General features: G+C 42.4%; 1 protein-coding gene across 7 annotated transcripts in view; it reads left to right on the top strand.

Moving 5' to 3' along the window:
* Nucleotides 1-24667, top strand: part of cep112 (centrosomal protein 112) — a 104315-nt gene that overhangs the window by 60348 nt on the left and 19300 nt on the right. For 5 of the 7 annotated variants that reach the window (XR_006823370.1, XR_006823365.1, XM_046041316.1 and 2 more), the window contains 3 exons: nucleotides 1710-1940; nucleotides 13699-13761; nucleotides 19116-19265. Coding sequence is in view for 3 of the 7 variants with exons in the window: in XM_046041316.1 (XP_045897272.1) it covers nucleotides 1710-1940; nucleotides 13699-13761; nucleotides 19116-19265 (444 nt within the window). In the remaining 4 variants the exon portion in view is untranslated. Of the gene's footprint in view, nucleotides 1-1709; nucleotides 1941-2644; nucleotides 2860-3220; nucleotides 3397-13698; nucleotides 13762-19115; nucleotides 19266-24667 lie in introns of those variants that run through there. The other 2 variants (XR_006823374.1, XR_006823367.1) reach the window with 2 other exon arrangements.

The following is a 24667-nucleotide window of genomic DNA, read 5'->3' as shown; positions in this document are numbered from 1 at the left end:
CTGCCGTGCTCAATCTCTTCATAAGGAAACATGCTCTTTTGGCCTCTTAAGTTTCTGAAGTGTCATTGCCAATGCCTCTGTTCTGGAAGATTATATTCTAACTAAAAATTTTTGGGGAGTAGGATCATCCACATTTGTTAAAGAGAGAATTATACATTAAAGACTCTTCAGGGCTCAGATCTAATAGCTGCTTGCCCTTGAAGGCCCAAGCGGAGCAATGAGACTGGTAATGTTGAGAGACAGGGGAGTGGGACAGATAGATAGAGGATTGCGTGTGTTTGTTTTTTCTTTTTACCGCGTATTCTCTCTTCTAAACGTGTTGCATGCCATTGTATGTGTATGACAGTTAGACTATGTGTGGCTGTTTGTCTGTGTATGTGTGTGTACACAAGTGGATCTGTCAGTGTGTGCTAGTGTAGGGGGGAGTATAACACAGAGCCACAGCATCTGCCTGTTTTTGTGACACTTCTTTTGAAGTCTCTTTGATTCTCCCCAGTGCCCGCCAAAAAAGACTTCAGACACTTTCTGTCTGATTGCCTTAACATGGTGTTGTCCTGGGATGCCCAGGCTTTTGAGGAGTAGAGGAGGGGTGGGAAGGAGTGCAAACCAAAGTAAAAAATAAACCAAGTAAACCAAAGAGAGTAATGAGGATGTGCAATAGCTGGGGAATATGTGCAATATAGGTAGGGAAGTGTGAAACAGAGCCACCTACATGTCACTACAATGCTTTTTACTCATTTCTTGTTGTAAAATGGAGGGAATGATTATATTATACTGATAAATGTAATACCTGTGGTGTTACTTACTGAACCATTTAGTTTGAAATAATGTGAAGCGTACATTAACGAACGTCTTTCACTTTCTAGGCCCTCGTTTTGCAAACAGTCTTCATCAGATCAGCTAAGTGCTACAGTTTTTAACAAAACAGTAAGCTTATCTTTCCCATTTCCACATTTCCTAAACTCTTGAGATGTAGCCTCATTGCACGTGTCAGACCAGTCTTATTTCTGGTGTTTCAGAGGCCGTGGGGTTGTGCTTATTAGCATTCCTACTATGTAATGTTGACTCTCACTGGCAGCACTATTAAAGGGCTGTTCTGGGCAAAGTCAAGGCTGAGCAGTTCAAAAAGAGAGAGGTCAAGAGAGGGGTCAGGCCATCACAGAAGCCTCCACACAAACACCCAGAGGAAAACAAATATTTAAGCATGTTTGTGAAACTTTCCGACTAGTTAAAGTGTGGAGGCACTCCTTCACACTCTGCAGCAATCTATCTCTTTACTCAAATCGTGATTCCTATCGGTATACAGTGTGTCAACATTTAATTTAATTTCAACATCTCCCATAGGGGTACCATTATACAGAGATGGCAAATAAGGATGTAATCTGGAGATATTTGTTTCTATAGTTCTCTCTCTGTTCTTTGTCACTTACCTATTCGTCAGAGAACGTCCCAGTTTGTAGTCCATCAAGACATTGACAATGCATTCGTCAGTGCCAGAAATGTGCAAGTTATGAAAGATTTCTTAAATAAAGTACATTAAATAAACACATTTAGACTGATTTCTGCATACCATTAAAGATAATTTCCTCAACAGGACTATGAAATCTTAACCTAGGATCCCCCACATCTCGGAGCCACACGATGTCTGTAGTTAATATAGTGAGAGTTATCTAAATCCACTATACATCTCTGTATCTGTCACTTTCCAGACGATTTCAGATTTGGAAGCCGAGTTGTCAAGTCTACATGAGGAACTTCAGGCTGTCCACGCACAGCATAAACAACAGTTGGCTGAGATGGCATTACTCCGGGAGGAGGAAAAGCAAAGGGCGTTCCTGGACAAAGAGTCCTCCCTGGACCGGCTTCGCTCTGACATGGAGCGCCTACGCAGCGACCTCGAGAGAAGCCACCAGCACGAGAAGGACGCTGCTCAAGAGAAGGTGGGTGACGGCCAGGAGGGAAAAGATGGGATAGGGTCAGTTTCCAATAGGAGGCTGTCACAGTAATCTGTTGCCTGTGCAGATGAATGCCTGTTTAATTTAAGGTCACATATAAAGTGACCTCTTCATTGGTTTACGAGCAGAAACTGACATAAAAGAGAGCGGACACTCATGTCTGAAATAGCCAAGATACACTGAATTAGGTGAGGAAAAGATAGTGAGAGGTAGAGAGATTGTGTTACCTCCTACATACAGAGGAAATTGTTGGTAGATGTGTGGTGTGCAAGAAAACTGCACTTGGGGTCAAGAAAGAGGGCATGAAGTAGCTTTGTTAGGCAGATTAGGTTTTTGGAAACCTTACACACAAGGATTTGGCAGCCCTAAAGTACAATTTCTCTTATACACAGCTGTAGTAAAGTTGGACAGCTGTACATGTGTATTTGTTATGATTACATTCCTGTCGACAACTTTGTGCACGCAGCCCAAACATCAAGCTAGTGCAACAACACGAGGCATAGTAATATTACTTACTAGTCCACCAGAAAGAAGGCCAGCTAAGGATCTCTCTTGCACCGTTTTGGCTCTTTTAACTCGTGCCAATGAGTAAAAGTATTAGTCCTGTATTTAGTCTTGTTCGGCCCCTGCTTTGTCACCCATTTTTTTTTTCTCTTCCTCTGACTACATCATCTTGGGTCTTTTTGCAGCCTCTGCCATGAAATCCATACTGAGGGGATACCAAGCTAGCTTTCCTTATAACTAGCTTGCTGTTGAGTCGTCTTGGTGTGTGATGTGGTGCCATAAAGCATTACTCCGTTCTCGCAATGGGTTTCCTGCCTGGGATTCCAATGTTATACAGTGCAATACCAGGCACAGCGGTATCAGAGTGGCAATAACATTGACGGCATTCTCCCTATTACAAGTCAGTGTACCATCAAAATGATTTGGAAGCTGTTATTTTAAGATAAATACATACATAATGTTTCAAGACCGGAAATCTGAATATTCTCAATCAAGCTTTTTTTATCTTCTGTATGTATCACTTATTTCCTCTCCCACTGTCTCTCTGTATGTCTGCCTCTGTTTATGTCTACTCCTCCCATAGACATTTGTCAGAGAGAGTGTGAACCATGTTGTCTGGATCAAGCTATTGTTTTTCATCAGTGAGACAGATTGTGTTTGTGTATCTGTGTGGGAATGGGACTATTTATATATCTCTTTTATTCAAAGCCCTTTACAATGCACCTCTTATTCTCACACACACACTCCCATACTGATGACAGCAAGCTACCTTGCAAGGTGCTGGCCAGACCATTGCAAGCAATTGGAGTTCAGTGTCTTGCTCAAGGACACTTGGACGTGTGGACAGGAGCACCTGGGGATCAAACCGCCACCTGCGATTAGTGGAGGACTCGCGATACCTGCTGAGCCACACAGGAGGAAGGCTTGCTTAACAAAGGTCTGCTGTATTCTACCTATTCCACAAGCTGGGGTTAAACCTGTGCATATGTCCTCTCAGATGCACCCACACAGCATCAGCCTTATCGAGATACTTGAGACACCCTGCATATTACTATTATAGTATTTTACTACATCCAAGATTCTTAAAGAGAATTGGGATATACCATTTTGAAATGTGCACACACAGTTAGGGGATTGGACTTAAGGGTCAGTCATAGAGGGGAAACTACAGCAATTCTGTCATTATACAGCTTTGCTTTTTGCTATCTTAGTGAACCAGGAAGTACTTCAATTAGAACTTCTGAGGCTCTCCCTCTCTTTCTTTCTCTCTTTCTGTCTCATGTTCACTCCCCTCGCCACTACAGAAACTGCATCCATGGCTGGGAAATCACCCATAATCTTGTGCTGGTCTAGCAGGAAGCTGACCTAAGGTGGTGTTGATCAGAACCTAATCCCTCGGCAGGGCCCATCAAAGAGAGCTTTTTTCATTAGACACCATCCCGCACCAGCTGCACAGCATTAGCCCCGGAATGCAGGGACTTCCAAAGCACCCAGGCGGCCATTTTGGCTCCATATGGCACACAGAACCAGGGGTACTAAGGGGAAAGAGATCCGAGAAAAAGAGTTTGCTTATTACAGGGTAAATTTGACGAAATCGTTAAATTTCCTATCAGTGCCTTTTTCTTTTTCTTTTTTTACTTTTTGGATATGTGAAGTCTGTTTTTCAGCTAAAAGTTATTTTATCTTTTTGGCACACTTTAATTCCTCTCTTTCATACACGGGGGGGAGGAATGACCCACAGTTGTCTGGGAATCTGGAGTGGATTCAAAGCAGTGAGGCTGAATGTTGAACTTAAACTGATAACAGTATAAGCAATGTGCTAGCTTCACTTTTTATGAAAGAGATTAATGATTTCTCCGTCCTTTTTTGTCAGCTGAAAGCGCATGCTTCTTAAAAAAAAAAAAAAAACTCACCAAAGGTTTAACGTCTTACTTTCCCCCCTTTTTTTTACTTTCTAATCTGTCTCCAAGTTTGACTTCGTAGTGGGCAGGGAGAACTTTCACTACTTTTTTGTGCCCTGTTTTTTTTTTTTTTTCACATGGGATTGAAGTCAGCCAGCTCTCAGATCCATATTGACTAGTTCGCCCTGTTTTGTAAGCTGAAAAATTTTCATTCTTTTGAAGCAGACAGAAATGCTGTCCTCTGCAGTCCACCATGCTCTTGGAAGCAGAGCCTGGGCCGGCTCTTCCGTTTTCTTTTTTTTTATTTGAACACATCTCCCAGATGCTGGAAAAAAGGCCAGAGAAATCCATTAAATCCATGAATGGATTCCCATCAAAGACGCATGTTTTAAGGGGGAGAGAGAGGGATACAGGGGGATGTTTTGGGAGTAGACAGTTGAAGCTGTTGGAATAAAATAATGAGAAACAGAATATCAGAGGAGATAAGATCAGACGTTAAGATAGTTCCATACATTTGAGCTGCATCAAAAAGAAAGGAGGAGAGAAGGAAAAGTGATGGAGGTAGGCTGAGTAGAAGGTGTGTGTGTGTGTGTGTGTGTGTGTGATTGTGTGTGTTGGGGGGGGGGTTGATATTGAAGTTTATCTTTGTGTGTGTGGCTGTGTTCATGGGTGAGACTGAACGTACACAACCCCAGACCTCCCAATCTCCATTCTCCACTGAGGGGCCTGTGAAGCTGCCTCTGTGCCAGATAACAACGCCTCATCTCTGGGCTACAGTGAGCACGATTCCCTCCTCTCACCCACACCACCTCCTTATCTAACTTTCTTATTCTCCTCCAAACCTCAACCCACCCTCCTCTCCATTTCTCTCTTTCCCCCACGCCCCCCCCCCTCCTCCCTTCAAGTTGTGGCAAAGCCCAGTACATTGGGCCTTTCCAGAAAGAGCTGGCCTTACCAGAAGTCAGGGCTGGGCTTTGAGGAAGTGTGGGAACACGGATTTTTACCACACGTACACAGGCACACTCCTATATGATTGGTAACATATAAAACACAGGTCTTATTTGCAATTAGTGTTTAATAGGCAATATTTATATAAGCTTAAGGTTTGGTTTGTGGAGAGGTCTTTGTGTTGGACCTCTTCACCTCACACAGCTGTGTCCTACTCACTCCCTGCTTGTCAATACTAGAGATCCGAGATACTGTGAAACAAAAGATCAGGAGGCCTCAGGTCTGATAGGAAATGAATAACGTCTGGAACATTGTATTCATATTTTCTCTTAGTCTGGAGAGCTTGGCTCTTTGAAGTTACTTTGATAGTTGTATGTACTGTGAATGTTTGCGCATTGCGCATGTACTGCATACACCATGTTTAAGTGCCCTCATTCTTATGGCTTTTAATTACCGTTGTAAATGTCGCCATACGTATATGCCATGTGCATAAAAAGTATGTATTCACAAAAACACACACAGGGGCGGGGGACAGGGGGGAAGCCCACACTTTCTGATGATTTTTCAGGCAAGTAGTACTTGTAGTACTTGTGTGTGTGTGTGTGTGTGTGTGTGTGTGTGTGTGTGTGTGTGTACATGTCTACTTTCACTTCAGATCAAAGGCACAGGGCATTTCATCAAACACTAACCAAGTGTGACAAAACCACCTGGAGGCAAACATCAGCCAATGAACCAGTGAGCTTTTTGGCATGCAGTAGCCAATCCCTGCTCCCTGTGTCACAGCACTAGTGACCCTCTGGCCATGCCCTGTGTGCCTCCCTTGACATGAAAGGTACACACACACACAGGTTAAGCATTAGAAAGCTGAGGTATGAAGGCCTCTGTCTTGCAGTTAGTCTGTTTTTGTTCCCCTGCTGGTAATTCCTCTTGCTTTAAGAAGGTAGTCTTTGCAAATCAAACAACTTGAGAGGTTTTTCCTCTAAAAGTTAGGTTGGCTCAGATACAGTGTATGGGGTTAAGTCCCCAAGCTAGAGCTGGAGCTTTCGTTTGTGTATCTCCACTCATTATGACATGACACTGCAGTTGTAAAGGGCTTTCAGATGACATAACACAGTTTGTTTGACAGTCAGTGATACAGGACTTGTCATGGGCTACGTTTCCATTCAGTTTAAACACTCCCGAAAACTCCAGGACAGGTGATTCACTTTGATGAAGTTTACTGGGACTCTTGTGAAACTGTAACACAGTACAATAGGATATTTATATCATTAAAGACCGCTTAGCTAACATAGCTGTGTAGCATATGAATTGAAACACAATCGAGCTAGCAGCAATAAAACATAGAGCTAACTTAGCCTAGCATAAACTAATTAGCCATCACGATATATGATAACTTAACATTACACAATGAAAAATGCTTACAGACGTTGCCTTAGCAAAGAGGGAGAATGAAAAGCAATCAACTCAGAAGCTGTTGGGTGGGAGAGCTCACACATGACCGTAGCAGTTGGCACCACATGGCAGTTTTCTTTTTGGTTTCCGAGCATACACTGGTCCTAGGTTGCCACAGCTACAAAAATAAACAAACTACGCTGAGCCGCTGAAACAAAGGGACAAACATATTTTCTAGGGGCATAACAGGACTACATACATGCCACTGTTCTTTGGTATCATTGCAAACAGCTTCTACTAAACACAGAAATGAACTACAAAATCGAATTAACTCAGTTCATGTATTTGTTTGACTTAAAATAACTAGTAGACAGTACATCTGATCAAATGTGTGTTTCAGTAAGATCAACTTGTTGGCTATTATTTGCTGAGCATTGCTAGCCCTCTGTAGATGTATTATCTTGTATCCAGATATTCACACTGCATCTTGATTCAGTCGTGATGGATCATTTGTGAGCAGATTTTGTCCCGCCGCTCACATTTTATTTAATCTGTGAGAAACTGGGGGGAAAAAAAACTTGTTTGTGATCACACAGCTGGAGATTGCAGCGGCAGTTTGGTACCTCGGCTCGGGCATACACTTCAAACCCTCATTTAAGTTGTTTGGCAAAAGAAAAGCATCTGTATACAACTGTTGTTTGTTGCGCTTTGTACAAAGCTGACTAGGCAGTCTTTTAATGTGGCCTGAGATGCATCTGCTTTCACACTATTTTCCATTTTCACATGCGTTCCCTGACCATCGTTAAATGTGGTTTGACTGATTGGATCTTAATGTGTCTTCAATGTGTTCTTGTTGCATTCACATCCATATTTAGAGCTGTGCACTTGTGAGCAGACCACCCAAGATGTTTTTGTTTTGTTTTTGTGCAAAACATGCACACAGCTTTTTCAGTTGGAAGTTACAGTTCAAACACGGTGCCTTGGTTGCTTCGTGCATCTTTTTTCATTGACACAAGGAGAATGTCCACAAGCAAGTGATCGTACAGTTTCAATAAAGAACCTGTTTGTCCACCTAAAACTACAGAGTAGTCCTAACATTAAACTCAGACTGCCGAGAGTTAAACCAGGCATATGAGGCAGATAATACACATTTTCTAGTACATACGTTAACATTTTATCCATCCATTAACACTTGCTTTGATCCCGGCCCTCTAAGAATGTGTATTGTTCTCTCTCTCAGCCAGAAGATGGTGGTACGGGGTTGTTGTCATTGTTGTTGTCATATCCACGTCTTGTTCTTCTCTCTTATCCCCCCCACCCCCCCGTCACTGCTGACTTATTAGGTTGGTCCTCTGCCATTTGGAGATACACCAAATCACATTATTTAGTCGGTCATGGATTAGACGAGGAGGAGAGAAACATAGTCTGAGGGATGATCAAAGAGGGCAACATTCACCTCACACTGACAGAGAAACTGGGAGACAAAAGAGGTGGGGGAGGCAGAGTGACGGCACTGATTTAAGGGGCGATGGAGGTAGTTCAGGATGTTTGGTGTAGGATATTCAGGATATCGGACCTATGTGTCTGAATTTGTATTTGTCTGCTGTTGGTGTGTGTTTACATCATAGCTGCTGCACAAACGCACGTTAAAGCGTTTTCGAGATTGTGTTCTCGTGTTTGTGTGTGAACATATGTTATGTGTTTGCAAGCATGCACGCATGCCCAGACCTATCTGAGCTTCTGGTTTCCTCAGTGCACCATCGGGCCCGGCGGCAGAGAGAGAGAGCGAGAGAGAGAGTGAGAGCGAGTGAGTCACCCAGCAGATGAAAGAGTCAAAGTAAAGGCTCTGCCGTCCCAAAAAAACATCACACAGCTCCCTTGCTCACTTTTTGAAGTCATCCAAGAGGAGGGAGGGGAAGCGACACACTTTCTCAATCGCATTAAAACATGGCGTCAGGCAGCTCCCATCTTGTTGCACGCTATAGATTACACTTTGGTTTGAAGTGGAGTTTTAAGTGGGACACCATGATATTGGGCTCTGGTTTTTTTTGTTGGGTTAAGTTCCTAATTCAACTCAGAATCATCTTGCATCTGAACATCAGGCAGACTTATTGATCAAACTAGGGATGGAGCCATAAATAGATAGGAAGTGAGGTCTACCTAGGCAGAAAACTAGAAAGACAGAATTTCATCACAGTTCTATAAAAGTTCAATGACCAGTTGGGGGGGAAAACGTTACATCTCATTTAGCAAAATAGCTTCTGTCATAGCTTAACAGTCATCTTGAGTTAAGAGCTTTGACTGTGTAATAGTTCACACAAATCTGTACACAGCAAACATGAATAAGACACTTTTTCTGTGGTTTTAAACTCTCTCCATTAACCATTCACAGCCTCAAACAAACTTTGTTTTTCTTGACCTTATGATGCGGGTTAGGTGTTAAGCCCACTCACACTGATGCTAATGGATGTAATTGGTTTTCTGATACCAAGAACAGGCTGGTTGAGTGTTTAATCACTGAACATTTGGTATGTTGAGTGTGTTGTCTGTTTGTTTGATGTATGTTTATCTGCGTATGCCTGCATCTGTATTTGTGTGTGCCCACGATGCATTATTTCTGTGTACTGTGTGTGATGCGGCACTGACAGTGAGCAACAGGGATTAAGAGAATCACTACTGACAGGCAGTGATGGCAAACTGTGAAATGGAAATAAAGCCTCTTGTCATTACAGCACCAACTCCCTCTCTCACACACGCAGATACACAGGCAAGCGCAGCAAGACAGCAATGATTACAGACAAACGAGCAAATAACATCTCCCAGCTCTCCACTCACTGGCAGATTGAACTCAAATTGTTGTGAGAGACATACATAGTGAACAGAGGATTGTTTTGAATGCTTACAAATGGTGCTGCCACTAAAACTGAAGGCTTTGTGGAGCAACAGGGAAAAGCTTGTCTTTGAATGGGGGGGGGTTTCGAGAAATGAACCCCACAATTCAGCTCCCTAGTATGCAATACACAGCATGTTGTGGGCAGGGTGAAACCACCAACACCTGTTAAAAGACTGTGTTTTGTGCCTAAAAAACACCCCTGCCCATTACCTAACCACCTGTCAGTCGGTATTCACATTGTGTCCTTTCTGTGTGTGGCGTGACGTCATCCTTGCGTCAGTGGTTTTATATCTTTTGTCAGAGTTCAGCTTTAGGATGACACTGAAAACCGTAATTGCTCTTTAGCAATGTGAGATGATTGGAAACATATCGGAGAAAAATGCCATATGGAGGCAATATCCTGTCCAGGACTACAGACTGCACGGAGCAGATTCTGAAAATATTGGAAACCGACACACTCTTGACTTGAACGCACACACACAGGAGTTATCATGTGTTGGCAATATTACTCTATTGAGAAATGTTTACTTTGGTTTCTTCCTCCTTTAGCAACAATACAACGGCCCAGTCAAAACAATGGGACTGCACACCTTGAGCAAATTTCACTTCCAAGCAGCTATAGATAAAAAGTGTTTGCCCTTCATGCACCCTGTTTGTCCATTTTCTGTGTTTGAATAAGTGTCACTTGTGTGCATATCTTTAAGTGTGTGTGTGCATGTGTGCGTGCGTCAGAGAGAGTAAGTTGTCACCTTGTTTTCTGACGCTCCTGTCAGTCCCTTTTTTAGTGTATCACTATGTGTCTATATGTGTGTGTGTGTTTGGCCTGGTTCCCACTGCAGATTATTAATTAAGTTCTGGTAAGCGGTGCATGCCTTGCCTTCAGATCCACTTCCACTCTCTTTAACACACACACATGCGCGCGCACACAAACACAAACACGCACACACTTCAAAGAAGCCGCTCTCCACACAGCAAGGATTAAGAGGCGATTGAAGAGCCTGATACAGCCTCAAAGTGCCTTCAGCACAAAAATGCCTTTGGCAGGGCACAGGTAGTCTCTTTGAAAGTGCTTTCACACACACACACCTTTACACATATATAGCTGGGCTTTTAATTTAGCTGACTTTCCCTTTGTATTTGTCACACTCCTGTTGGGCTATTTTTCCTTGCATGTACTACCCACATCTTCATCTATTTCCAGCCATTTTTAATGTGTGTCTAGATGGTTGAGCTCTATAATGTATGAAGTTGTATAATGCTTCCTGCTGAATTCCCCCGAGCGGCTGTAGGTAAAAGGAATAGGCTAGTAGCAAGCTCTTTATGTTTTTATGAAACATCTGAGCCTGTTTGCATGTCAATATGGCCATATGTTTCCATGAATACACTCACATGTGAACACAGTCATATAAAGTACACACGCCTCATTACCTCACAGCCAATTGCAAAGGTGATGCTGATGTATAACTTTGATGTCAACATTTTCACTACTTAGGCATATTTAAGTCTCATCCTTTGCTATAATATAGACTACAAAGATAATCAAATCCAAGAATTATGATGATGTGCCTCATATTTGTGGTGTTTGTGGTGATCTGTTAAAAAGAGCTAGAGTTATGATCAAAATAAATCTTATACTAACTTTAACCACAGTGTCACTTTAACTAAACTGTAGTCAAGATGGGGAGGACAAATGTGTCAGCTGTAAAGAAAAACATCGAAAGACTCCATTTGCACCCCTCTCCCACACACAGTTCTTTCTTTTCTTCATCCTTTTTTGTCCAGCCCTCTCTCATCAGCTGCTATAGGGCCCCTAGGGACGGGCGGGCTGCCACTCAGAGTCCTGGCGCACGAAGACAGGCCAGTATCCTTGGTGATGGCTCTGTGTTTCCGTGGTGACAGGCGTGTCCGCTCAGAGCAGGACGGCGGTGTTTGTCAGGAAGTATTTGGATAGGGTCCAATGCTCAGGTGTTGATGGCTCGAGGGATGCGTTCAATGAAACAGTGTTTGTTAGTGAGTTGTCTGTCTGTCAGTGGCTGCCAGGACAAGAGTTGCGTGCGTTTGTCTGTCTGTCTGTCTGTCTGTCTGTCTGTCTCATGTTGGTGTTTTTTACCTGTATAAATCAGGTTTACTGCATTTTAAAATAATTTTCTAAATATATTTCTGAATGGAAGGTGTTTTTATACGTCCCATTTCTTCGATAAACAGGACTTTTTCAAGAATTAAAAAGAATACATGTGTTATACTTTGTAGCTCATCACATCAATGGCATTGCGAGACCTTGGTTGGTAATGATGTTCAGCCTGAAGATCTGGTAATGTGAGCAGTTTACAGATCCAGTCTTTAACCTCCGAAACTGCTCATAGACTTCTCGGGCCGCTCCGACGATCTCAAACATGTTTGATATTTTGGAGTTAAATCTAGATGATTGGGTCAGTACAACTAACTAACGTTGGAGCCCTTGGGACTAATGTTAGCTAGCATCCTGCTGTTGACAGATATTAAAACTGACAGTTAAAGTCGGAGTGTGGGACTTTTTCATATAAAATCAATGTCTGTTACATTCAAGCTATTTGGTAACAATTTAATACAATGCTGATGAAACCTATCACCACCAGGTAAATCCCTCTGTTTTAAATCTGAAGTCTGTGTCGACATTCCCGCGCTAGCACTCCAGTAGTGATGTGTTTTATGCCAGCAATGGTTGGTTTGCCAGAGCTGAAGGAGGGAGCAACCGTAGCCACCGCAGCAACTCGGAGTCTTTATTTCATAAGCACGTCAACAGTGTTGTGTAATTACTCTCACTAACAAAAGGGGGAGACAAAATTTCTGCACTGCAAGTTTAAATCTCACCTCCAGTTCTCCCTAAAGAATAGACAACCTGTGTTTACCGCGTCTCCCCTACCATTTTCTCATCCAGACTTGTGCTTTTTGTTTTTTTTCACCCTGCAAAGTATTACCACAGCAAATTGTCACCCCATGAGACCACATGAGGTGGTATCCTGTAGTGTGTGATGCGGCATTATTTACAAAATGATTTAGGTTTTTAAAACTCCTGTAGTCTTTACTGGGGTATAGAGAGCAGGTTTTTAGAGTTTCTTACCATTGGGAAAATGTATATCAACAAATAGTGACTGGCATGTTGTGATGCAAAATAGAAGAGCACAATGATGTTGTATACAGTAAATACAAGTACCTGGCAATTAAGACAGCTGTGATGTGCCAAGCAGTGTTATGAATGATGAGATGTTTTCAAAATAATAGCAGAAGAATCTGAAAAATATAAATATACTGTACTTTATACTTTCAGACATGAGTTTAAAACTTGAATAGACTTACCTGCCTTTGGAAATGAAGACCTATATGCCCCATTAATTTAGCATAAGTCTTTCTACAGTGCTTGTATAGACCTTGTCACTGTGCTTACAGGCAGCTATTGACATCCCCATCGAATTCCAGCACTTCACACCTAATTATCGCACTCCACTGTTCAGCCTCTCATTGAAACTCTGGCATCACAACACAGCTAGGCGAACGGAGGCAGATCTTGTATTAGACACTCGCAGTCTTTGCTTCCAGCTGGCTAGCTTCCCATAGAGAAACAACCGATAACAAAGAGACAAGCGCCGCTCAATAAACTCCTAACAACAATGTCCATTCACTCCTATTCTGTCTCCACCACGTTGTGTCTCCCAGCTTCTCCCGATCATCTCTTTTTTTTTTTTTCTCCCTATAGCTAATTGGCAGCAACATTTTAATTCCCCCTGCCCCCCTCCTCCTTGTTAAGTGATGAATTGTTGGCAGGAGATCAAAGGGGAGTGGTGCCCACTGTGCACCATGCCCGTCACTACCTGCTGGCACACATGAACGTTGGGACTGGCGCTGTGCCAAGGGGCCACAGGCCTACGCCGCGGGGACACGCTGCCAAGAGGCAGAGGTCAACATGAGTGTGTATCTGTGTGTGTGTGTGTGTGTGTGTGTAAGCATGGAGGGTAGCGTGTGCACTTCCTAACAGAAGATTCAATTTCACAACTCTCTCTCTTTGTGTCTCTCTATCTGTCTGTCTGCATATCTCTTTCTCACACTCCCCTCTCCCTTCTTGTTGCAGACCAACAGCAGGTTGAAGCAGATTGAGAAGGAGTACAGTCAGAAGCTTGCCAAGTCTGCCCAGGTAATCAGTTTCTCTTCTACCCTTTTCCCCCTCTCTTTCATTTTATACTGCTCTTTTTCCACTGAACTGCTTGAAGGGTGGGACAAATGTACTGATGGGAGAGGTGAGGTAGCACACATGAACACACACACTCTCTTGAACCCCCCCCCCCGCAAGCCAGCTTGCCCTTTACCCTCAAGCATATATGCACATACTTACTTTTTGTGTGGACCCCAGGAAGAGTAGCGGATGCATTTTTTGCATCAGCTAATTGGGATCCTAATAAATCAAATGAAAAATCCCTGTGTCCAGAGGTGTTAGCTCTCCTATGCAGCTTGAACCGAATTGTGTGAATTCAGGAGAGGTTATCAGTTTTCATAATGTGTTGGCAGTTTAAAACATTATTTTCTTTATACTGTCATATTAGACAGAATACTGCCTATAGCCTTGTCTTTTTCTCTGCTTACCGTGGAATTCAGCCTTCGGCTTCCCAGCCAATCCTAACAGCAACTCTTGATGCCCAGCAGACATAGGCAGAAAGAGACTCTCTAGACATAAGGTTGTGAATCTATAGACAAAACACTGTGTGTTTAAGGACACCTACCAAGGCTGAGAATATGTGTAAGTACCTTCATCTGAACTTCAGTATCCCCAAGCCTAGCGAGCTCAGAGGTCCATTTGCAAATATGTGAATATTGCTATAAACTCTGAAAGACAGCTCACTCTTTTTGAAATTCTTTTAAGTGCCACCACAACACGTAAAGGTAACTCTTCTCTGTAAAGTATGTTCTGGTAATAAATAATACAAATGATTCCCTTAAACCTAAAGTAATCAATATTTTTATATAACAGTGAATCAAATACCTACCTATAATGTGAATGGTGTCGCTCGGAGTGAGCAAGGAGAGTAAATATTAGACATAGATTTCTCAGGTGGCCAGAAACCCGACTCCAAATGAATACTAATGTTCCTCAGTGTCTCCTGAATTGCAGCATTAGGTTAATATATAAATGCCACAAGTGGACAAAAATCAATTCCCGCTGCTTCAAAATCCACACATTGTTTGATCTACCTTGTATTCGCCACTTTGCAGTGCCCACTTGTTCTGTGAGAGATTGACGTTGGACTGCTGTGGGCTGTATATTGAAGGGGCTGCATCCAGATTTATGCTTCTCCGCTGAGTTGTTATATTTAGTGTTGGAAATGATTTATAGTTTGTAGTTACAGTCAGTTTAGCCCTGTGATAACCGTAGCACCACTGTAACACTAAATCAGTTTGTCATATTACCAGTCTCAGTGTCATGTATTAATTGTATAAATTTTTTTAGTAATTTGGAGGGAAGGTTTGTACTGGAAATGGCTTTGCTAGTTAGATCAGAAAATGAACATTTGTCTAACTACTTTAAAGGAGAAGTTAGCCCTGACGCGTAATGTAATTATTTCATTAGAGCCTCTGCAACTTCTTGAAGCAGAAGTATGAATCGACCTTAAAACATCCGTTAATCGTCAGTTATATTTATCACGCTTAAAGTGTCACATTTGTCCTTTGTCCGTTTACTTTCACTAGTATTCTCTCCTCCTTTTTCTCTTGCCTGCCCTCTAATACTGCTTTATTCCATATCCATACTTGTTTCTCCTCCTCCTTTCATACACTTCCAGCGGAGGGCCTTATGTTTAACATTACTTCTTGTCTCCTCTGACTGAGCCCAGTTAGCACTGAGGTAATTCTTGTCTCTATCCGGGTAAATATAACTTCCCAGGACACACTCTTGTCACTCAACAAAATGACTTCAAAAGTTCAGGCTGTTTTTACCTAACCAGTTAAAAAGATCCAAAACACCCTAAGTAGTGTTTATGTTACAAAAGAAAAGAGTTTTTTTCTTGATTATGTAGCAGGGTAAAATATCACAATCATTTGGCTGTAATTGCACCTTGTTACCCAAAGAGGAGATTCAAAGGGAGGAGGAGGGGGTTGTTGTTTTTCTTTCTTTCTATTTTTTTTTTTTTTTTTTAAATCCCTCCATTTTGGGTTGGCTGGCAAAGGCACAGAGTTGAAAGTGGGGTTGACAAGCAGATGTTGTGAGAGAACGGTAGCTTATTAGGTTACACAATGCTCTACTTCAAAAGAAGTCGGATGCTGTGCGAAAGTTCAGCCGTGTTTGCCCGCTTTGTCTGTGCGTTGCCACACACCACCGCAGACAAAGCAATAAGTCATTAATCCTCTGTTTTGGGGACACAAAGCTGGCGAAGGTTCAACAAACAACACTCTTCTGACTGTAAAGAGCAGTCCCTGTGCGCAGAATTCAACACCTTTTGTTGAAGTGTGTTGTTAGACAGAGGTTTATGCTGAAAGTGTGTTTTTTTTTTTTTTTTTTTAATCATTGCAAACATATTAATATGCGTGATTAATAAGGGGTTTTTGTCGTGGGTTTGGACGGCTTTGTTTTAAAAGGTAAAAGTGGAACCCTCCCTTTGGGGCAACTCACTCAAGTGTAAACAAGAGGCCTTTGAACCTCAAAGGCTAACCCCAGTTGTTAACCCCTTCGTGTCTGACAGGGGGCATCGCTCTTGAGCTCAGCTGCATGGCTAATAGCCCAATTAAAAACACACCTCGCCATAAATTATCCTAAAGGGAATGGGGACGCACCACGTAAGGGCATAAGTTTATGTGCAGGCACACACACACACATCCATTTCTCTTGCATGTTACATCTTTGCTTTTGTCTCTCTTTCTCTGTCTTTCTCATACACACACAGACACACAAACACAGACTCTCCTAATTAGTGTCTCTCCAATCCTATGTGTAAAGCGTCTCTAGCTGTGAGTGGTCCTCCCGGGTGACCTGTGAACTGAACGGGACTGTGCTCTCTTCCCCCACTTAATGACCAGTCTACAGTGGGTGGTAGCTGTGGTACTACTGGTGGGAGATCATTACTTTATCTCTGACCATCATCTGTGGGAGTAGGTAGGAGGTGGAGGGAATTTGCCACGGGAGGCACGGGGCATGAGAAGTACCATGTTCTGGAAGAAAGAGGTTGAAGTTCACTCCATATGCAAATGTCACTCATTTTTTCTTCGCCCACCACTGGTTGTTAAATTTCACAGTCTTCACATGTGACCTCATAGGCATGTATTAACCAAATAGTTTCACTGTTTATTCCTTTTGATAAATTCTCACTTCTTAAAAGATGCTTTAAAATAGTAATGTACCATCCTTGACTGTTTACATTTCAGGTTATTATCTATATTGATCCTTGTTGAAGTTGCAATAATACTTTTACATTAACTATGGCTCAATGTCCATATGTAGTCTGAACGAGTGTCAAACCCACAGAGAATCATCACCCGACTCTAGAGCTCTACTCAGCTCTACTGGGTGGGTTTCATTTTTTAGTTTATCATTGTTTTGGTTTGGTTTTACGACCCACAGCATTAGTGTTCTGGTTCACTCTCGCTGCTCTCATCAGTGTCGTTTCCAGACATAGCAGCTGTTTTCAGTGATAAAGCTCTGTCTAATAGCAGCAAGACAAAGCTAACAACTAGCTCGTGAACATAGGGGGAGCATGTAGCTGCTAGCGAGCCAGATATTTCCCTCAGGAGTTGGTGGACATCAAAACAGAGCATCAGAAACTAAACTCTAAATGAATTCTGGTGTTGCTCCAACTCTACAAGGTGATGATATATTTGCAGCTTGCTGTGCTGCCCCTAAGTGGCCAAAAAATCATCTAATGCAGGTGTAAGTAAAAGTTCATGTATATGTGTGCCATCCACTTAAACCATAAAATAATTTACCTTCTTAATATTTTAATGTCTGGCTGATCATAAGTGATTTTTAGTAGATAAGTCTGCAAATTAGTTTCTTGAATAATCAATTACTATATATTGTAAATGTCAACTAATTGATTAACTGACTTACCATTTCGGTTCCAAATTTTTGGTATATGACACTTTGAATTGTCTAAAGCATTTTCTGTCAATTGCCATTTTGTTTTCACCTCACTGAACAAGTCAGAGATGTGTGCAGCAGGTCTAGAACCGGGCTGCACTATTTCAACAACAGCCAAAAAGTGTTTTCTTTTCATGTAAAATCGCAAAACATCCCCTTTTCTATGGTGGCCATCGTTTTATTAGTCACATTTCTGTCAACAAGCAGGTGAATCAACACCAGGCCTGCTCATTTCTCTCCCTTTTTACCTCAGGTTCATGGAGAGGTAAGCCGGCCTTTAGCCCTGAACAGAGATACTAGCAGGCTGGCCAACCAGACCATTTACAGACTTAAAAGGGCCTGGCTTGCTATCAGACAGAGAAAAAAGGTGCTGTGGCGGAGTGTATATGTACAGGAATAACAAGACAGACATCTGAGTTGACTGGTTTAGAGTGCCACCAGCGCCTGAGGCTGAAGACCAGCAGATGCAGGGGATCCATATTGCAAAATAATTATTACGCCCAGAAATGATGTTCCCATAATAATGTGCCATTTGTTGCTTTCATGTGGCTTTCCCACTGACAGAATAAGCCTAATCTCCCTCTCATCTCTCTCTCCCTCCGTCTCTCTCTCTCTATCTGTGGTCGACCCGCATCACTGTAACTCCCATACTCCCACACAATGTGCAGATTCCAGCAGGGCTAGTCCTCCAGAGTTTGAACACGGTAAACAATTATCTGTCTAACCCAAAGCTAGCAGCAGCACTGCCCACCGCCCCCACCTCTCTCTCTCTTTCCCCCCTCTCTCCCTTCCTTTCCCTCTCTCTTTTACTTTCTCTCATCTTTCCTCTGTCTTTCCCTGACAGTGGCTTAAATAGAATGTTAATTTTGACTGGAGGATTTCAAAGCTGAGGCAGTTCCTTTTCATCTTGGTGTGCACCGCAAGTTCACCAACACAAAGTCATTCTGCTCTTCAAAAAGGAAGTTATTTTTCCTTCCTGTATGTTTTTTTTTTCACTCCTCTCTTTCTCTCTGCTTTCTCTGTGTCTTCTGTCTCGTCTCAAAAAAGACACAAAACACGAGACTCTGGGAAAAGCAGTGTTTCAAGGTGATTGTTACTGCCATCGAAATCCATGACAAAAATGCTTTTTCCATCTTACACAAGTCATTTTGAGAAACCAGTGAGATCAGCATTTTGTTTAGGGAACACATTTGCATCTGGCAACAGGTTTTCTCTCTACTGGATCACTTGTTTCAAGTATAAGCATAGAAAAAATGTATTTAATGTATAAGTAATGTATGCACAGGAAAAAAACTTATCTTTTTATTTACTCACTGACAAGTGAATACAACACGGTTTGATCAGTCTGCCACGTGTGCTGATTTTCTGTCGATCCCTGACACACATGAGGATCAATCAAACATCCATTTTTTTTTTCTCACCTATAGTTAATTGCGGAGCTACAGACATCTGTATGTGACTCAAAAGAGGAGGTTGTTCGTCTGCAGCAAACAATGGAGAAGCAGTTGGAGGAGACCAATGCTCGATGGGATGCAGAGAGGAGGACAATAACTCACCACGCCGATCAGGCCAACAAGGTCAGTTTTGGGCACTTAGGAGACCACTCACTTAATTACAAAGTTTGAGCATTCCTGACTTTTTTTTTTTTTACTTAACTCTTCTTGCTTCAGGACACGTAAATACACTATGTATTATATATATACTATAATGGAGGGGATTAAAAGCTATACCGTTGGTCTTAGTATCTGCCATTTTATCTGTTTATCTTATCTTCCTATCTTCTTAACCTCCCCACAATCTTATATACTCCCCGTCCTATCACCGGTCTCTGTAGTGTTCACCTGCAGGCAAGCCGTTAGACTCGGGGAAATAGTCAGTAAACTACATTCTGAAAAAAGCCTTGTCTGGATTTGACTTTTACAGAGTAGACACGGGTCGGTTTTCTTTTGTTAAAGCACGGTCGCAGCATGTATGCATATGCTCTGTCATTTTTATGGTTAGTTGCAAACTCCATAGTGTCTTTAAGTGGCTTTTGTGCTCTATGTCTGGCTGAAGCTTATAAATCTGTCTGCTGCACCCCACTTCTTAAGTCAGAGCCTCACTGTATCATTACTGTAATTCTCTTTTACAGTTTTACAGTCTTTTTTTAGCATCAACACTTTTATTCCTCACTTATGTTTATTTCTTAAAACCTGTCCTTTAAACTTTAATAACAGATAAAAATCTAGAGATTAGAGATGAAAAATGTCTTTGTCCATGTTTGACTTTGAATAATTGGACTAGATACTAGATTAGAACAAGTGGTCATTCATTTAACGTGCCATAGATAATTCAGGAAAACTGAAGCTTTAAACACTCCTGCCTATAACTGTCTCTTTTAAAAACTCTTTAAAAATGTGTAGATAAAATGATATTTTTTGTTAATTTTGTCCGTTCTTTTCCATGATCTTCATCCTCCTGCATGCAGATTTCTCTTTTGGACTCACAGGACCTTTTATATTCTGCCTCTTGCCCTAGCAACCAGACTGGGACACAGTGCCAGTTGATTGGGTGTGGCACACTAAATAAAGAGTTGTTGTGTCTGGAATCAGGACATGTTTCCAAACACAACCTTGTCTGTCTGTGGTTGCAGCTGCCTCATATAGTAAGAAGGCAGGTCTGTGAGCCTCCCTTTAGATTTCCTCTCCTTCCAGGCCCTGGTAGCCCAGGCCCCCCTTGCTCAGACCTGAGTTTTCTCCTAAAGCGGCCAGTTTGCACTGAAATGGTTAGTCCCAGCACTGCCCCACACCTAGAATGGTCTGAAATGTCCAGATTTCTTTTCCTATTGATAAAGTATTGACAATGAAGGCTGATGGCTTATAATAAACTACAGATCTTTTCAGAATCCATCTTTTTACTCATTTCATATACAAACACATTCACTGTGACAATGTGTTCAGATTATGATCAAAAAAGCTGCAGGAAGTCATTTCCAGTGGGAACCTCACACATGCAAAGCACTGTAGAAGATGAGCTGCTGACTTTTTTATGCTTAAGTGACACAAAAAGTTTCACACTACATGATTCACACTACATTTCACACTACACGATTTTTATCCCAATTTCCCGCTCTGTGAGCTCGGCGACCGTCCGGCTGTGATCAGGAGTAAATCAGCGGTCGCCAGTCATTATATGTGAAGTACTCAACGACGCGTCAAAACGGTTCCCCGACACATTTCTGACACATCGCCGACGTCTGACAGATATCTAGCATGCCAAATATCTGGAGGAGTCGGCCGACTCGACATCCACATTCAGCCAATGAGAGCAGGCAGCTACTTTTTCACCGCAAAACACTTTTTACTCCCCTCCAGCTCTCTCTGTAGCTCAGACAATCCCTGCTACCTGCGTGTGCTAATCCATTCTTTCAACCAGATTTTTTGTCTTTAAAATTGGTATCTTAATAATAACAAACAGCAGCTGTTTCATGTGTAGGTTCGCGTCATTTCCCGTTTACCATTTCACATGTGTTTTGTTGACAAAACGTGATTTGGAGACCAGCGTCGGGTGACACAGCCGTTGTCAGCTCGTGTAGTGTGTGATCCCCTGTCACCGATAAGTCACGTAGTGTGAACGCCACAACGACTTTAAGACTCCCATCACAAGACAGCAAGTTGTGTAGTGTGAACAGCACGGCGATCGGCCAACGCTTAAAGTCGTGTAGTCTGCATGAGGCATTAAAGTGTCACCCAGTGTTCAGTCATGAGCAACTAATTTAATAAATTTTATGTTCCTGTTTCACTGAAAGGAGTAGTTATCCATTCACAATCTTTGCTTGTTGTCTAAATGGAGGACAAAACCACAAACATTATTCTATAATTCAGTTACATACAGATTACACAATAATTAATCCCTTATTTACTATAATTTCCATGAAATGTTTGTCATTATCTCATGGCGTCCCATGGGGAACTTAAGTGTCACTTTTAGGGTGAGTTGGTGAGACTGACTCTGGCTCATTTTGTAGCTTTGGTATATTTGTAACTGCACCATGACAGAACAGTCACATGCTGTCTCCCCTGCTTTCAAGACACAGGTCTTAGCATCTATGTTGGGAGCAGACAAAAGGTTTCCATTATCTGTGTCCTCATTATTATGATGCCCTGTATTAACCACCCACTAATGTGACTCCAATTAATGGTTGCTTATTAAAGGCCAGACATGAGGGGAAGAAGACAATCAATGAGGGAGAGGAAGATAAGATTGGTCACACAGCAAATAGAAGGACAGATTATAACAGAAAAAGAGTTGGTGTAAACATGAAAGTAAAGGGACTCGGAGAGGAGAAGGTTGGGATGGTAAACAGTGAAGGAGAAGAAAGAGAGATAAAACCAACAAAATGATTGAGAAAGTTTGAGGATTGAGACAGCAAAGGACAGGGGAAGAAAGGGGGGGGGGGGGGGGGGGGGGGGGGGGGGAGAAATGGCGGAGAGCTGTCAGTGGGCCATCGGAGGGAGTGTGTCGCCTGCTGACATTGTTTCCATGCTGCTCACTTCAAAGGGCTTGGATTATGAAGAGAGCGAGGGGCTTCAGACAATGGGAGGGGAAGAAAATAACATCAAAGTTAGCCGTGCATTTGAGTCGAGATAATCCCAAAACAGTTGTTCTAAATGCACGCCGCACCAGATCAGATGTCCCTTTTTTTCTTTTTTCCTCGCCAGCCCCGTTCTGCCATTTCTAGCCTGAATTTAGCTCCCTGTGGCTCTACTGTACTTGTGACTTCTTAAATGTGGGTGTTAACTGCAGGGACCTTTTTTATCTCGTAAACCCCTTTTTTTAGAGTAACAGTAGTGCAGTTAAGTATGCTCATTATCTGGAAGTTTTTTTGTATAGGTGACATTTAGGTGGAGGAGTATTTTTGTGCTTGAGTGTGTGTGCCTGTTTGGCGGGTGTTGTCACAGACTGGGACACTAGCTGCAGAATTTTGGCCCTACTCTGTTTGAATAGCAAATGACTAAATATCAAAGTGTGTGTTGCAAACTGCACAGGTTTTTTTAGTGCGATTCTCCTGTCCTGTGTTTTGGCCTTCTGATGTTATGTGATGTGAAATGAAAGAGTAATTAGATTTTTGTTTACATTAACATTGTAAGAAATGACTCTTTCTTTAATGTGAAAGGGCTTTTTGTACTATTGAGCCAAACTCTGCAGGTTTTAGCCACTTTTTGGTCATTGTTATGGTTTTCTGGTTCATTTATAGACTGCATGTTGTGATATTCAACAGTATGCTAGTGGATGTAACATAAACACATCCATCCATCAGGAACAGGAAGTTTCAGTGTCAAACACTGGATAGTAAATAAAGAGAAGCTTAGGTTTTGTAAATTCCCCTTCCAACGGTTCACTTTACATCCTGCCTTTGTTTCCAATGAGTGATCTCTTATGTGGTGTTGTAGTCAGTTATATTTAGGTTACCAGTTATCTCATAACTGTGTGCAAGGCAGGAGTGGGCAGTTTTAATGCATTGGAAGCAGGCCTGTGTCAAAGGACTGTGGAAGGTGAAAGCAAGATGAAAGTTGTATTTGCTTTCATCTGTTCAGTCTATTCATATCAGGTGAAGGGAATGGGAACCAATATAGAGGAAGCTAGTGTAGCGCACTGGGACCTAGCCAGCATTTGGGTTAGTGGATTATTCACTTCCTCATGTCATCTGTTTCCCTACATGTGGCATCTTGGTAAAGGGTCTCCATTTGTGGATGGATTTTTTGTTTGATGAAACACAGGGGCTTGAGGTGAATGTGAAGTTTAACAGTGAGGTTATTGGGATTACTTGAGTACATGGTGTGTGTTTGTGGGGCCATGCGCGCAGGCAGTGTTTTTGTGTGTGTGTGCGAGAGTGTGTGTGTGTGCCTGAAATGTGCAGCTGCCAAATCTGACAGAACTCAAGCCCACATTAGCCTGCCAAGAGAAAGGTACAAAGACACACACACCCACACTGGCCTTGTCTCTTCTGTCTCTCTCTCGCACACAGGCGCACACAGGCGCACGCACACACACACACACACACACACACTCACACTCACACACACACACACACACACACTATCTTTCCAGCTTTGTATCTTCGAACTCTTTCTTTTTCAAACTCTGTCTCCACACACACATACATGAGCACACATGCTCACCTCGCCCTGCCAAAAGGGAGAGGTGGCTGGTGAATAAACAATGGCACTCCGCCCATAGTGTCACCCGCCTGGGCTTTGATCAGCACCGCTGTTCCTGCTCCCCACAGCAGTGCTTCCTGTCTTTCTGCCTGCTGAATGCTGCCATGCACGCGCACTCATACATGCACGCACACACACATCTATAAATTAGTGTTCATGTCTCATGCTTATACATGGGGCTACATATACTAACTATAACTATAACTCTCTCCTATTTTCTCCTCACTAAGTCTTTATTTGTATATTTCTATCCCTCAAACTTGCACAAGACCATAGCTTTGAGTTAGTTCCCTTGTGTCCACAATACATCTTTCAATAGCGTTGCATTTTCTCTCTTACACCCACATAGGCCCAGAGTTTTCACAGACACACACAGACAGGGATACGCACATTTGATCCAGGCCCATCCAGCAGTGACTTCTAGTGCTAGTCAAAGAGAAAGTCCTGTTGTAGTGGCCTCTGGGTGATGTGACAGCAGACACATTACATAATGCAACAGTGACCATTGTCTCACTCTGTTTGAGGGTGAGATTGAATATATGAGGTGCACTGTTCTTTGTACACTAGATAGTGTGGGCTGTATTTCTTTGTCAAGTATAGATGGAGTCCATATGATCTAGGTGCTTTGCTTTTATGCAGTACCAGTAACGAGGGACAAGGCTCCTGTGCACACAACCACACAAACATGCACACATCCGAGGGGGCTAGTTGTAGCAGCTGCAGTTTGTCTGTAGCTCTTTAGTTATATATGCATTAATTTCTGAGGGGGTTGAAAGGAT

This window comes from Micropterus dolomieu, linkage group LG02 (assembly GCF_021292245.1).
Source record: "Micropterus dolomieu isolate WLL.071019.BEF.003 ecotype Adirondacks linkage group LG02, ASM2129224v1, whole genome shotgun sequence".
NCBI classification, from domain to species: domain Eukaryota; kingdom Metazoa; phylum Chordata; class Actinopteri; order Centrarchiformes; family Centrarchidae; genus Micropterus; species Micropterus dolomieu.
The sequence above is the reverse complement of the archived record's forward strand: the minus strand, read 5'-3'. Positions and strand labels throughout refer to the sequence as shown.